At 48.4% G+C, this 12,324-nt stretch overlaps 1 protein-coding gene across 1 annotated transcript in view; it reads right to left on the reverse strand.

Moving 5' to 3' along the window:
* The window catches only part of LOC138100983 (TBC1 domain family member 17-like), a 49,506-nt gene that overhangs the window by 17,813 nt on the left and 19,369 nt on the right, over window positions 1-12,324 (reverse strand). Inside the window, 3 exon segments of the mRNA XM_068998829.1 lie at window positions 4,619-4,718; window positions 7,484-7,584; window positions 10,816-10,905. Coding sequence (XP_068854930.1) covers window positions 4,619-4,718; window positions 7,484-7,584; window positions 10,816-10,905 — 291 coding nt within the window.

Genomic DNA, 12,324 nt, shown 5'->3' on the forward strand with positions numbered 1-12,324 from the left:
CGCCCCGGAGACGATTTTGGGGTCCCCGACCCCTCCCCGGACGCGATTTTGGGGCTTTTTCCCCATTTTTAACCATTTCCCCCATTTTTTTGCGATTTTTTCCCCATTTTTGAGGGATTTTTTTCCCATTTTTTGGGGTTTTTTTTTCGCCATTTTTGGGGTTTTCCCCCATTTTTGGGGTCCCTAAATCCCCCCGGACACGATTTTGGGGTCCCCGACCCCTCCCCGGACGCGATTTTGGGGTTTTTTCCCCATTTTTGACGAATTTCCCCCATTTTTTAGGGATTTTTCCCCCCTTTTTTTGGGATTTTTTTCCCATTTTTTAGGAATTTTTTCCCCGTTTTTTGTTTTTTTTTCCCCAATTTTTTGGTTTTTTTCCACCATTTTTGGGGTCCCCGACCCCTCCCCGGACGCGATTTTGGGGTTTTTTCCCCATTTTTGACGAATTTCCCCCATTTTTTAGGGATTTTTTCCCCCTTTTTTTGGGATTTTTTTCCTATTTTTTAGGAATTTTTTCCCCGTTTTTTGTTTTTTTTTCCCCAATTTTTTGGTTTTTTTCCACCATTTTTGGGGACCCCGACCCCCCCCGGACGCGATTTTGGGGCTTTTTCCCCATTTTTGACGAATTTCCCCCATTTTTTTGCGATTTTTTTCCCCTTTTTTAGGGATTTTTTTCCATTTTTGAGCGGTTTTTTTCCCCATTTTTTGGGGTTTTCCCCCCATTTTTGGGGTCCCTAAATCCCCCCGGACACGATTTTGGGGTCCCCGACCCCCCCCGGACGCGATTTTGGGGTTTTTTCCCCATTTTTCCCCATTTCCCCCCATTTTTTTGCGATTTTTCCCCATTTTTGAGGGATTTTTTTCCCATTTTTTGGTTTTTTTTTTCGCCATTTTTGGGGTTTTCCCCCCATTTTTGGGGTCCCTAAATCCCCCCGGACACGATTTTGGGGTCCCCGACCCCCCCCCGGACGCGATTTTGGGGTTTTTTCCCCATTTTTGACGAATTTCCCCCATTTTTTTGCGATTTTCCCCCCATTTTTAAGAGGTTTTTTCCCATTTTTGGGGGGTTTTTTTCACCATTTTTGGATTTTTTCCCCCCATTTTTGGGGTCCCTAAATCGCCCCGGACACGATTTTGGGGTCCCCGACCCCCCCCCCGGACACGATTTTGGGGCTTTTTCCCCATTTTTCCCCATTTCCCCCCATTTTTTAGGGATTTTTTTTCCTATTTTTGAGGGTTTTTTTCCCATTTTTTGAGGATTTCCCCCCATTTTGGGGGGATTTTTTTCCCCAATTTTGGGGTTTTCCCCCCATTTTTGGGGTCCCCGACCCTCCTCGGACACCATTTTGGGTTTTTTTCCCATTTTTCACCATTTCCCCCATTTTTTAGGGATTTTTTTCCCCATTTTTGAGGGTTTTTCCCCCGTTTTTTGGGCTTTTTTCCCCATTTTTGGGGATTTTCCCCCCTTTTTTGTGATTTTTTTCCTCTTTTTGGGGCGATTTTCTCATTTTTTAACATTTCCTTTTTTTGGGGGGGGATTTTCCCCTTTTTTTTGCCATTTCCCCCTTTTTTTTTCGGGATTTTCCCCTTTTTTGGGATTTTCCCTTTTTTTCGGGATTTCCCCCCCCTTTTTTTTGCCATTTCCCTTTTTTTACCATTTTCCCTTTTTTTTTCGGAATTTCCCCCTTTTTTTTTTTTTTTGCCATTTCCCCTTTTTTTGGGATTTCCCCTTTTTTTGGGGAGGATTTTCCCTTTTTTTTTGCCATTTCCCTTTTTTTTGGGATTTCCCCTTTTTTCGGGATTTTTCCCCCTTTTTTTTCGGAATTTTCCCAATTTTTTTTTGCCATTTCCCTTTTTTTTTTTGGGATTTTCCCCCTTTTTTGGGATTTCCCCTTTTTTGGGGGGGATTTTCCCCCTTTTTTTTTGCCATTTCCCTTTTTTTTGGGGGGATTTCCCCTTTTTTCGGGATTTTTCCCCCTTTTTTTTCGGAATTTTCCCAATTTTTTTTTGCCATTTCCCTTTTTTTTGGGGGATTTTCCCCTTTTTGGAGATTTCCCCTTTTTTTTCGGGATTTTCCCTTTTTTTTTTTGCCATTTCCCCTTTTTTTTTTGCCATTTTCCTCTTTTTTGGGGGGGGATTTTCCCTTTTTTTTTGCCATTTCCCTTTTTTTTTCGGGATTTTCCCCTTTTTTGGGGGATTTCCCCTTTTCTGGGTGGGATTTTCCCCCCTCTTTTTTTTTTTGCCATTTCCCTTTTTTTTCGGAATTTCCCCCTTTTTTTTTTTTTGCCATTTCCCCTTTTTTTGGAATTTTCCCCCTTTTTTTTGGGATTTCCCCTTTTTTGGGGGGGATTTTCCCCCTTTTTTTTGTGCCATTTCCTTTTTTTTTGCCATTTCCCCTTTTTTTTTTGGAATTTTCCCCCTTTTTTTTCGGAATTTCCCCCCTTTTTTTTTTTGCCATTTCCCTTTTTTTTGGGGGGATTTCTCCTTTTTTTGGGATTTCCCCCTTTTTTTTCAGAATTTCCCCCTTCTTTTTTTTTGCCATTTCCCTTCTTTTTTTGGGATTTTTCCCTTTTTTGGGATATCCCCTTTTTTTCAGGATTTCTCGCTTTTTTTTACCCTTTCCCTTTTTTTTTTACCATTTTCCCTTTTTTTCGGAATTTCCCCCCTTTTTTTTTTTGCCATTTCCCCTTTTTTTGGGATTTTCCTCTTTTTTTGGGAGGATTTTCCCTTTTTTTTTTTGCTATTTCCCTTTTTTTCTTCGGGATTTTCCCCCTTTTTTTTTGCCATTTCCCTTTTTTTTGCCATTTCCCCTTTTTTCGGGATTTTCCCCCCTTTTTTTTCGGAATTTTCCCCATTTTTTTTGCCATTTCCCCCTTTTTTTTTTGGGATTTTCCCCTTTTTTGGGATTTTCCCTTTTTTTCGGGATTTCCCCCCTTTTTTTTTTTGCCATTTCCCTTTTTTTGGGGATTTCCCCTTTTTTCGGGATTTTCCTCCTTTTTTTCGGAATTTCCCCCCTTTTTTTTTTTTTTGGCCATTTCCCCTTTTTTTGGAATTTTCCCCCTTTTTTTTCGGAATTTCCCATTTTTTTTTTACCATTTCCTTTTTTTTTCGGAATTTTCCCCTTTTTTTTTTTCGGAATTTCCCCCCTTTTTTTTTTTGCCATTTCCCCTTTTTTTGGGATTTTCCTCTTTTTTTTGAAGGATTTTCCCTTTTTTTTTGCCATTTCCCTTTTTTTGGGGATTTCCCCTTTTTTCGGGATTTCCCCCTTTTTTTTCGGAATTTCCCCCTTTTTTTTTTTCGGGATTTCCCCCTTTTTTGGGATTTTCCTCCTTTTTTTCGGAATTTCCCCCTTTTTTTTTTTTGCCATTTCCCCTTTTTTTGGGATTTTCCTCTTTTTTTGGGGGCGATTTTCCCTTTTTTTTTTTGCTATTTCCCTTTTTTTTGGGATTTCCCCTTTTTTCGGGATTTTCCTCCTTTTTTTCGGAATTTCCCCCTTTTTTTTTTTTGCCATTTCCCTTTTTTTTTGCCATTTCCCCTTTTTTCGGGATTTTTCCCCCTTTTTTTCGGAATTTTCCCCATTTTTTTTGCCATTTCCCTTTTTTTTTCGGGATTTTCCCCCTTTTTTTTGGGATTTCCCCTTTTTTGGGGGGGATTTTCCCCCCTCTTTTTTTTTTTGCCATTTCCCTTTTTTTGGGGATTTCCCCTTTTTTCGGGATTTTTCCCCCTTTTTTTTCGGAATTTTCCCAATTTTTTTTGCCATTTCCCTTTTTTTTTTGGGATTTTCCCCTTTTTGGAGATTTCCCCTTTTTTTTCGGGATTTTCCCTTTTTTTTTTTGCCATTTCCCCCTTTTTTTTCCATTTTCCTCTTTTTTTGGGGGGGATTTTCCCTTTTTTTTTGCCATTTCCCTTTTTTTGGGGATTTCCCCTTTTTTCGGGATTTTCCTCCTTTTTTTCGGAATTTCCCCCTTTTTTTTTTTTGCCATTTCCCCTTTTTTTTTTGGAATTTTCCCCCTTTTTTTTCGGGATTTTCCCTTTTTTTTTTTGCCATTTCTCCTTTTTTTGGGATTTTCCGCTTTTTTTGGGGGCGATTTTCCCTTTTTTTTTTTTGCTATTTCCCTTTTTTTCTTCGGGATTTTCCCCCTTTTTTGGGATTTCCCCTTTTTTGGGGGGGATTCCCCCCCTTTTTTTTTTTTGCCATTTCCCCTTTTTTTTTTCTTACCATTTCCCTTTTTTTGGGGGGATTTTCCTCCTTTTTTTCGGAATTTCCCCCTTTTTTTTTTTTTTGCCATTTCCCTTCTTTTTTCGGGATTTTTCCCTTTTTTGGGATATCCCCTTTTTTTCAGGATTTCTCCCTTTTTTTTACCATTTCCCTTTTTTTTTTACCATTTTCCCTTTTTTTCGGGATTTTCCCTTTTTTTTTTACCATTTCCCCTTTTTTTAGAATTTTCCCCCTTTTTTTTCGGAATTTCCCATTTTTTTTTTACCATTTCCTTTTTTTTTCGGAATTTTCCCCTTTTTTTTTTCGGAATTTTCCCCTTTTTTTTTTGGAATTTTCCCCTTTTTTTTTCCCCCCTTTCCCCCTTTTCGGGGTCCCCCCCCCGGTTTTTGGGGTACCCACCCAGCAGCTCGCTCCCGCCGGGGTTCACCACCCGCACCAGTTGCCCCAGTTGGCCCAGTTGCCTCCTCAGCCCCTCCGGGCCCGGCCCGAAATTCGACCCCTGCGAGGGGGTGGGGAAGGGGTTAAAAAAAACCCAAAACAACCAGAAAAAAACCCAAAATCCCCCCCCAAAAAACCCAGAAAAACCCAAAATCCCCTCCCCAAAAAACCTCAAAATGACCCCAAAATCCCCCCCCAAAAAAAACCAAAACCACCCCAGAAAAACCCAGAATCCCCCCCAAAAAAACACCCAAAAAACCCAGAAAAACCCCAGAAAAAACCCCAAAATCCCCCCAAAAAAACCCCAAAACCCCCCCAGAAAAACCCAAAATCCCCCCCCCAAAAAAACCAAAAAAAACCCAAAATCCCCCACAAAAAAACTCCCAAAAAAACCCCAAAGAAACCCGAAAACCCCCCCAAAAAAAAACCAAAACCACCCCAGAAAAACCTAAAATCACCCCTCAAAAAAACCCCAAAAAACCCCAAAATCCCCCCAAAAAAACTCCCAAAAAAACTCCAGAAAAACCCAAATTCCCCCCCCCAAAAAAAACCCAGAAAAACCCAAAATCCCCCCCCAAAAAAACCCCAAAAACCCCAAAATCCCCCCCAAAAAACCCCTCCCCCAGTTTCGGGCCCCCCCCGCCCCCAATTTCGGGGCCCCAGTCCCCAAATTTTGGGGTTCCACCCCCCCATTTTGGGGTCCCCCCATCCCAAATTTGGGGCCCCCCCCTCCCCCTATTTTTGGGGTCCCCCCCCCCCAAATTTCGGGGTCCTCTCCCCCGAAATTTTGGCCCCCCCCTCCCCCACATTTTGGGCCCCCCTCCCCCAAATTTTGGGGTTCTCTCCCCACATTTTGGGGTCCCTCCCCCTCCCCAAAGTTGGGGTCCCCGCCCCCAATTTTTGGGGTTCCTCCCCCAAATTCCAGGGTCCCACCTCCAAATTTCGGGGTCCCCCCTCCCCAAATTTTGGGGTCCCCACCCCAAATTTCAGGGTCCCTGCTCCCAAATTTTTGCCTCCCCTCCCCCAAATTTCAGGGCCCCCCCTCCCCAATTTTGGGGTCCCCCCTCCCCCAATTTCGGGGCCCTCCACCCCCAAATTTCGGGGCCCCACCCCTCAAATTTTGCCCCCCCCCCCCAAATTTTGGGCCCCCCTCCCCCAATTCCGGGCCCCCCCCCCCCCCAATTTTGGGCCTCTCCCTCCCCAAATTTTGGCCCCCTCTCCCCCAATTTCGGGCCCCTCACCCCCCAAATTTCGGGGCTCCACCCCCCAAATTTTGGGGTTCCCCCCTCACATTTTGGGGTCCCCCCTCCCCAAATTTTGGCCCCCCCCTCCCCACATTTTGGGGTTCTCCCCCCAAATTTCAGGGCTCCCCCTCCCCCAATTTCGGGGCCCCAGTCCCCAAATTTTGGGGTTCCCCCCCCCCCATTTTGGGGTCCCCCCATCCCAAATTTGGGGTCCCCCGCATCCCCAAATTTTGGCCTCCCCTCCCCCATTTTCGGGGTTCCTCCCCAAATTTGGCTCTCCCCCCGAATTTTGGGGTTCCCTCCCACATTTTGGGGTTCCCTCCCCACATTTTGGGGTCCCTCCCCCTCCCCAAAGTTGGGGTCCCCGCCCTCCCCACATTTTGGGGTTCCTCCCCCAAATTTCGGGGTCCCCCCTCCCCAAATTTCGGGGTCCTTTCTCCCCAATTTTTGGGGTCCCCCCCCAAATTTCGGGGTCCTCTCTCCCGAAATTTTGCCCGCCCCCCTCCCCCCCATTTTGGGCCCCCCTCCCCCAATTTCGGGGCCCACCCTCCCCAAATTTGGGGTCCCCGCCCCTCACATTTTGGGGTCCCCCCTTCCCCAAATTTGGGGCCCCCCCTCCCCCAATTTCAGGGTCCTCGCCCCCAATTTTGGGCCCCCCTCCCCCAATTTCGGGGCCCTCCGCCCCCAAATTTCGGGACCCCACCCCTCAAATTTTGCCCCCCCCCCCACATTTTGGGGTCCCCCCCTCCCCAAATTTTGGCCCCCTCTCCCCCAATTTCGGGCCCCTCACCCCCCAAATTTCGGGACCCCATCCCCCATATTTTGGGGTTCCCCCCCCACATTTTGGGGTCCCCCCTCCCCAAATTTTGGGGTCCCCCTAATCCCAAATTTGGGGTCCCCCCCTCCCCAAATTTTGGCCCCCCCTCCCCCATTTTCGGGGTTCCTCCCCAAATTTGGCTCTCCCCCCAAATTTTGCAGTTCCCTCCCACATTTTGGGGTCCCCCCTCCCCCAATTTCGGGGCCCTCCACCCCCAAATTTCGGGGCCCCACCCCCCAAATTTTGGCCCCCCCTCCCCCAATTTGGGGTCCCCCTCTCCCCAAATTTAGGGGATCCCCCCCCCCAATTTTGGGCCTCTCCATCCCCAAATTTTGGCTCCCTCTCCCCCAATTTCGTGCCCCTCACCCCCCAAATTTCGGGGCCCCAGTCCCCAAATTTTGGGGTCCCCCCCCATCCCAAATTTGGGGTCCCCCCCTCCCCACATTTTGGGCTTCTCCCCCCAAATTTGGGGCCCCCCCCTCCCCAAATTCCTGGGTCCCGCCTCCAAATTTCGGGGCCCCCCTCCCCCAATTTCGGGGCCCCAGTCCCCAAATTTTGGGGTTCCCCCCCCCATTTTGGGGTCCCCCCCATCCCCAAATTTTGGCCTCCCCTCCCCCATTTTCGGGGTTCCTCCCCAAATTTGGCTCTCCCCTCGAATTTTGCGGTTCCCTCCCAAATTTTGGGGTTCCCTCCTACATTTTGGGGTTCCCTCCCCACATTTTGGGGTCCCCCCCTCCCCAAATTTTGGGGTCACCCCCCCCTCACCACCATCTCCATGACGCTGCAGAAGCCCCAAAACGCCTCCACCTCGTCGGGGCTGACGGTGGCCAGCGGGGCCAGCAGCTCGCTCATGCCCCGCACGTAGCCTGCGACCCCAAAAACGCCCCAAAAACACCCCAAAATCCACCCCAAAATCGGTCTGAGTGAGGGGAGACCCCAAAATCCACCCCAAAATCCGAGGAGACCCCAAAAAACACCCCAAAAACACCTCAAAACCACCCCAAAAAACACCTCAAAAACACCCCAAAAACACCCCCAAAAACACCTCAAAAACACCTCAAAAACACCCCCAGAACCGACCCAAAATCCACCCCAAAACCACCCCAAAATCCACCCCAAAATCGGTCTGAGTGAGGGGAGACCCCAAAATCCACCCCAAAATCCGGAGAGACCCCAAAAACCCACCCCAAAAACACCTCAAAACACCTCAAAAACACCCCAAAAACCACCTCAAAAACACCCCCAGAACCGACCCCAAAATCCACCCCAAAACCACCCCAAAATCAACCCCAAAATCGGTCTGAGGGGGGACCCCAAAAACCACCCCAAAATCCGGGGAGACCCCAAAAACCACCCCCAAAACACCTCAAAAACACCCCCAAAACACCTCAAAAACACCCCCAAAACCGACCCAAAATCCACCCCAAAACCACCCCAAAATCCACCCCAAAATCGGTCTGAGTGAGGGGAGACCCCAAAATCCACCCCAAAATCCGGAGAGACCCCAAAAACCCACCCCAAAAACACCTCAAAACACCTCAAAAACACCCCAAAAACCACCTCAAAAACACCCCCAGAACCGACCCCAAAATCCACCCCAAAACCACCCCAAAATCCACCCCAAAATCGGTCTGAGGGGGGACCCCAAAATCCACCCCAAAATCCGGGGAGACCCCAAAAAACACCCCAAAAACATCCCAAAAACACCTCAAAACACCCCAAAAACCACCCCAAAAACACCCCAAAATCAACCCCAAAATCGGTCTGAGTGAAGGGGGACCCCAAAATCCACCCCAAAATCCGGGGAGACCCCAAAAACCACCCCAGAAACACTTCAAAAACACCCCCAGAACCGACCCCAAAATCCACCCCAAAAACCACCCCAAAATCCGGGGAGACCCCAAAACCCACCCCAAAAACACCTCAAAAACACCCCAAAAACACCCCCAGAACCGACCCAAAATCCACCCCAAAATCGGTCTGAGTGAGGGGAGACCCCAAAATCCACCCCAAAATCTGGGGAGACCCCAAAAAACACCCCAAAAACACCTCAAAAACACCCCAAAAACACCCCCAGAACCGACCCCAAAATCCACCCCAAAATCAACCCCAAAATCGGTCTGAGTGAGGGGGGACCCCAAAATCCACCCCAAAATCCGGGGAGACCCCAAAAACCACCCCAGAAACACCCCAGAAACACCTCAAAACACCCCAAAAACCACCCCAAAAACACCCCAAAATCCACCCCAAAATCGGTCTGAGTGAGGGGAGACCCCAAAATCCACCCCAAAATCCGGAGAGACCCCAAAATCCACCCCAGAAACACTTCAAAAACACCCCAAAAACCACCCCAAAAACACCCCAAAATCCACCCCAAAATCGGTCTGAGGGGGGAACCCAAAATCCACCCCAAAATCCGGGGAGACCCCAAAAACCCACCCCAAAAACACCCCAAAAACACCTCAAAAACACCTCAAAAACACCCCCAAAACCGACCCCAAAATCCACCCCAAATCCACCCCAAAATCGGTCTGAAGGGGGGACCCCAAAATCCGAGGAAACCCCAAAAACCACCCCAAAAACACCTCAAAAACACCCAAAACACCCCAAAAAACACCCCAAAAACACCCCAAAATCCACCCCAAAATCGGTCTGAGGGGGGACCCCAAAAACCACCCCAAAACCACCCCAAAATCAACCCCAAATCCCCCCAAATTTCCCCCATATTCTCCCAAAATTCCCCAAAATCCCCCAAATCGCCCCAAAATCTCCCCAAATCCCAAATTCCCTCCCAAATTTCCCCCTAAAATCCCTCCTAAAAACCCCTAAAATGCCCCAAAATCCCCCAAAAATCCCCAAACATCCCCAAAAACCCCTCAAAACCCGAAAAAACCCTTGAAAAATCCCCCAAAAATCCCAGAAAAACCCCAAAAATCCCCAAAAAATCCCCCAAAAATCCCAAAAAATCCCCAAAATCCCAAAAAATCGAAAAAAACCCAAAAAAATCTCCAAATCCCGCCCAAAAATCCCCTCAAATCCCCCCTAAACACCCCCCTAAAATGCCCCAAAATCCTTCCAAAATCCCCCCAAAAAACCCCCCAAAAAATCCCAAAAAATTCCCAAAAAATCCCCAAAAATCCCCAAAACCCCCAAAAATCAAAAAAAAATCCTAAAAAATCCCCAAATCCCCCCTAAAATCCCCCCAAATCCCCCTAAACATCCCCCTAAAATGCCCCTAAAAACCCCAAAAATTCCCCAAAAAATCCCAAAAAATCCCAAAAAAATCCCAAAAAATCCCCAAAACCCCAAAAAACCCCAAAACCCCCCAAAATCCCCCCAAACCCGCACCGAGGTCGAAGTGGAACATGCAGAAGGTCATGAGGATGTCGCGCCCCCCCAAAATCCCCCCGAAAATCCCCCCTAAGATCCCCCAAAAAATCCCCAAAAAAATCCCAAAAAATTCCCAAAAAATCCCCAAAACCCCAAAAAACCCCCAAAACCCCCAAAATCCCAAAAAATCCCCAAATCCCCCCTAAAATCCCCTCAAATCCCCCCTAAACGCCCCCCTAAAATGCCCCAAAATCCCCCTAAAATGCCCCTAAAAACCCCAAAAAAACCCCAAAAAAATCCCAAAAAAATCCCAAAAAATCCCAAAAAAATCCCAAAAAATCCCCAAACCCCAAAAAACCCCAAAACCCCCCAAAATCCCCCAAAACCCGCACCGAGGTCGAAGTGGAACATGCAGAAGGTCATGAGGACGTCGCGCTCCCCCAAAATCCCCCCGAAAATCCCCCCTAAGATCCCCCAAAAATTCCCAAAAAAATCCCAAAAAAATCCCAAAAAATCCCCCAAACCCCCAAAACCCTAAAAAACCAAAAAATCCCCAAATCCCGCCCAAAATCCCCCTAAATCCCCCCTAAAATCCCCTCAAATCCCCCCTAAACACCCCCCTAAAATGCCCCAAAATCCCCCTAAAATGCCCCTAAAAACCCCAAAAAACCCCCCAAAAAATCCCCAAAAAATCCCAAAAAAATCCCAAAAAATCCCCAAACCCCCAAAAACCCCAAAACCCCCCAAAATCCCCCCAAAATCCGCACCGAGGTCGAAGTGGAACATGCAGAAGGTCATGAGGACGTCGCGCAGCAGCGCCGGCGGCACCGAGGGCGGGGCCCGGGCCAGGTCCCGCTCTGAGGGGGGGGGGAATTTTGGGGTCAATTTGGGGCTTTTTGGGGCATTTGGGGTCAGTTTGGGGTCATTTGGGGTCAGTTTGGGGCAGTTTGGGGTCAGTTTTGGGGTATTTGGGGTCAGTTTTGGGGTCAGTTTTGGGGCATTTGGGGCATTTGGGGTCAGTTTGGGGTCAGTTTTGGGGCATTTGGGATCAGTTTGGGGCAGTTTGGGGTCAGTTTTGGGGCGTTTGGGGTCATTTGGGGGCGTTTGGGGTCAGTTTGGGGTCATTTGGGGACATCTGGGGTCAGTTTGGGGCATTTCGGGTCAGTTTGGGGTCATTTGGGGTTATTTGGGGACATTTGGGGGCATTTGGGGTCAGTTTGGGGTCATTTGGGGGAATTTTGCGTCACTTTGGGGTCAGTTTGGGGCATTTTTGGGGTCAGTTTGGGGCATTTGGGATCAGTTTGGGGTCAGTTTGGGGCAGTTTCGGGTCAGTTTTGGGGCGTTTGGGGTCATTTGGGGGAATTTCGGGTCAGTTTGGGGCATTTGGGGTCAGTTTGGGGCATTTGGGGTCAGTTTGGGGCGTTTGGGGTTATTTGGGGTCAGTTTGGGGCAGTTTGGGATCATTTGGGGCATTTGGGGTCATTTGGGGACATTTTGGGGCATTTGGGGTCAGTTTGGGGTCCCTGTGGGGTCAGTTTGGGGCAGTTTCGGGTCAGTTTTGGGGCGTTTGGGGTCATTTGGGGACATTTGGGGTCAGTTTGGGGCATTTCGGGTCAGTTTGGGGATATTTGGGGTCAGTTTGGGGGCGTTTGGGGTCAGTTTGGGGTCAGTTTGGGGCATTTGGGGTCAGTTTGGGGGTGTTTGGGGTCAGTTTGGGGCATTTTGGGGTCAGTTTTGGGGCATTTGGGTTCAGTTTGGGATCAGTTTGGGGCAGTTTGGGGTCAGTTTTGGGGCGTTTGGGGTCATTTGGGGACATTTGGGGTCAGTTTGGGGCATTTGGGGTCAGTTTGGGGCATTTGGGGTCAGTTTGGGGCAGTTTGGGGTCATTTGGGGTCAGTTTTGGGGTCAGTTTGGGGACATTTTGGGGCATTTGGGGCAGTTGGGGTCAGTTTGGGGTCATTTGGGGTTATTTGGGGACATTTGGGGGCATTTGGGGTCAGTTTGGGGTCAGTTTGGGGCATTTTTGGGGTCAGTTTGGGGCATTTGGGGTCAGTTTGGGGCATTTGGGGCCAGTTTAGGGATATTTGGGGTCAGTTTGGGGGCGTTTGGGGTCATTTGGGGTCAGTTTTGGGGCAGTTTGGGGCACTTTAGGGCAGTTTGGGGGCATTTGGGGTCAGTTTTGGGGTCATTATGGGGCAGTTTGGGGGCATTTGGGGTCAGTTTTGGGGCATTTGGGGTCAGTTTGGGGTCAGTTTTTGGGTCATTTTAGGGTCACT

The sequence above is a fragment of the Aphelocoma coerulescens genome, unplaced genomic scaffold (genome assembly GCF_041296385.1).
Source record: "Aphelocoma coerulescens isolate FSJ_1873_10779 unplaced genomic scaffold, UR_Acoe_1.0 HiC_scaffold_180, whole genome shotgun sequence".
Lineage (NCBI taxonomy): Eukaryota > Metazoa > Chordata > Aves > Passeriformes > Corvidae > Aphelocoma > Aphelocoma coerulescens.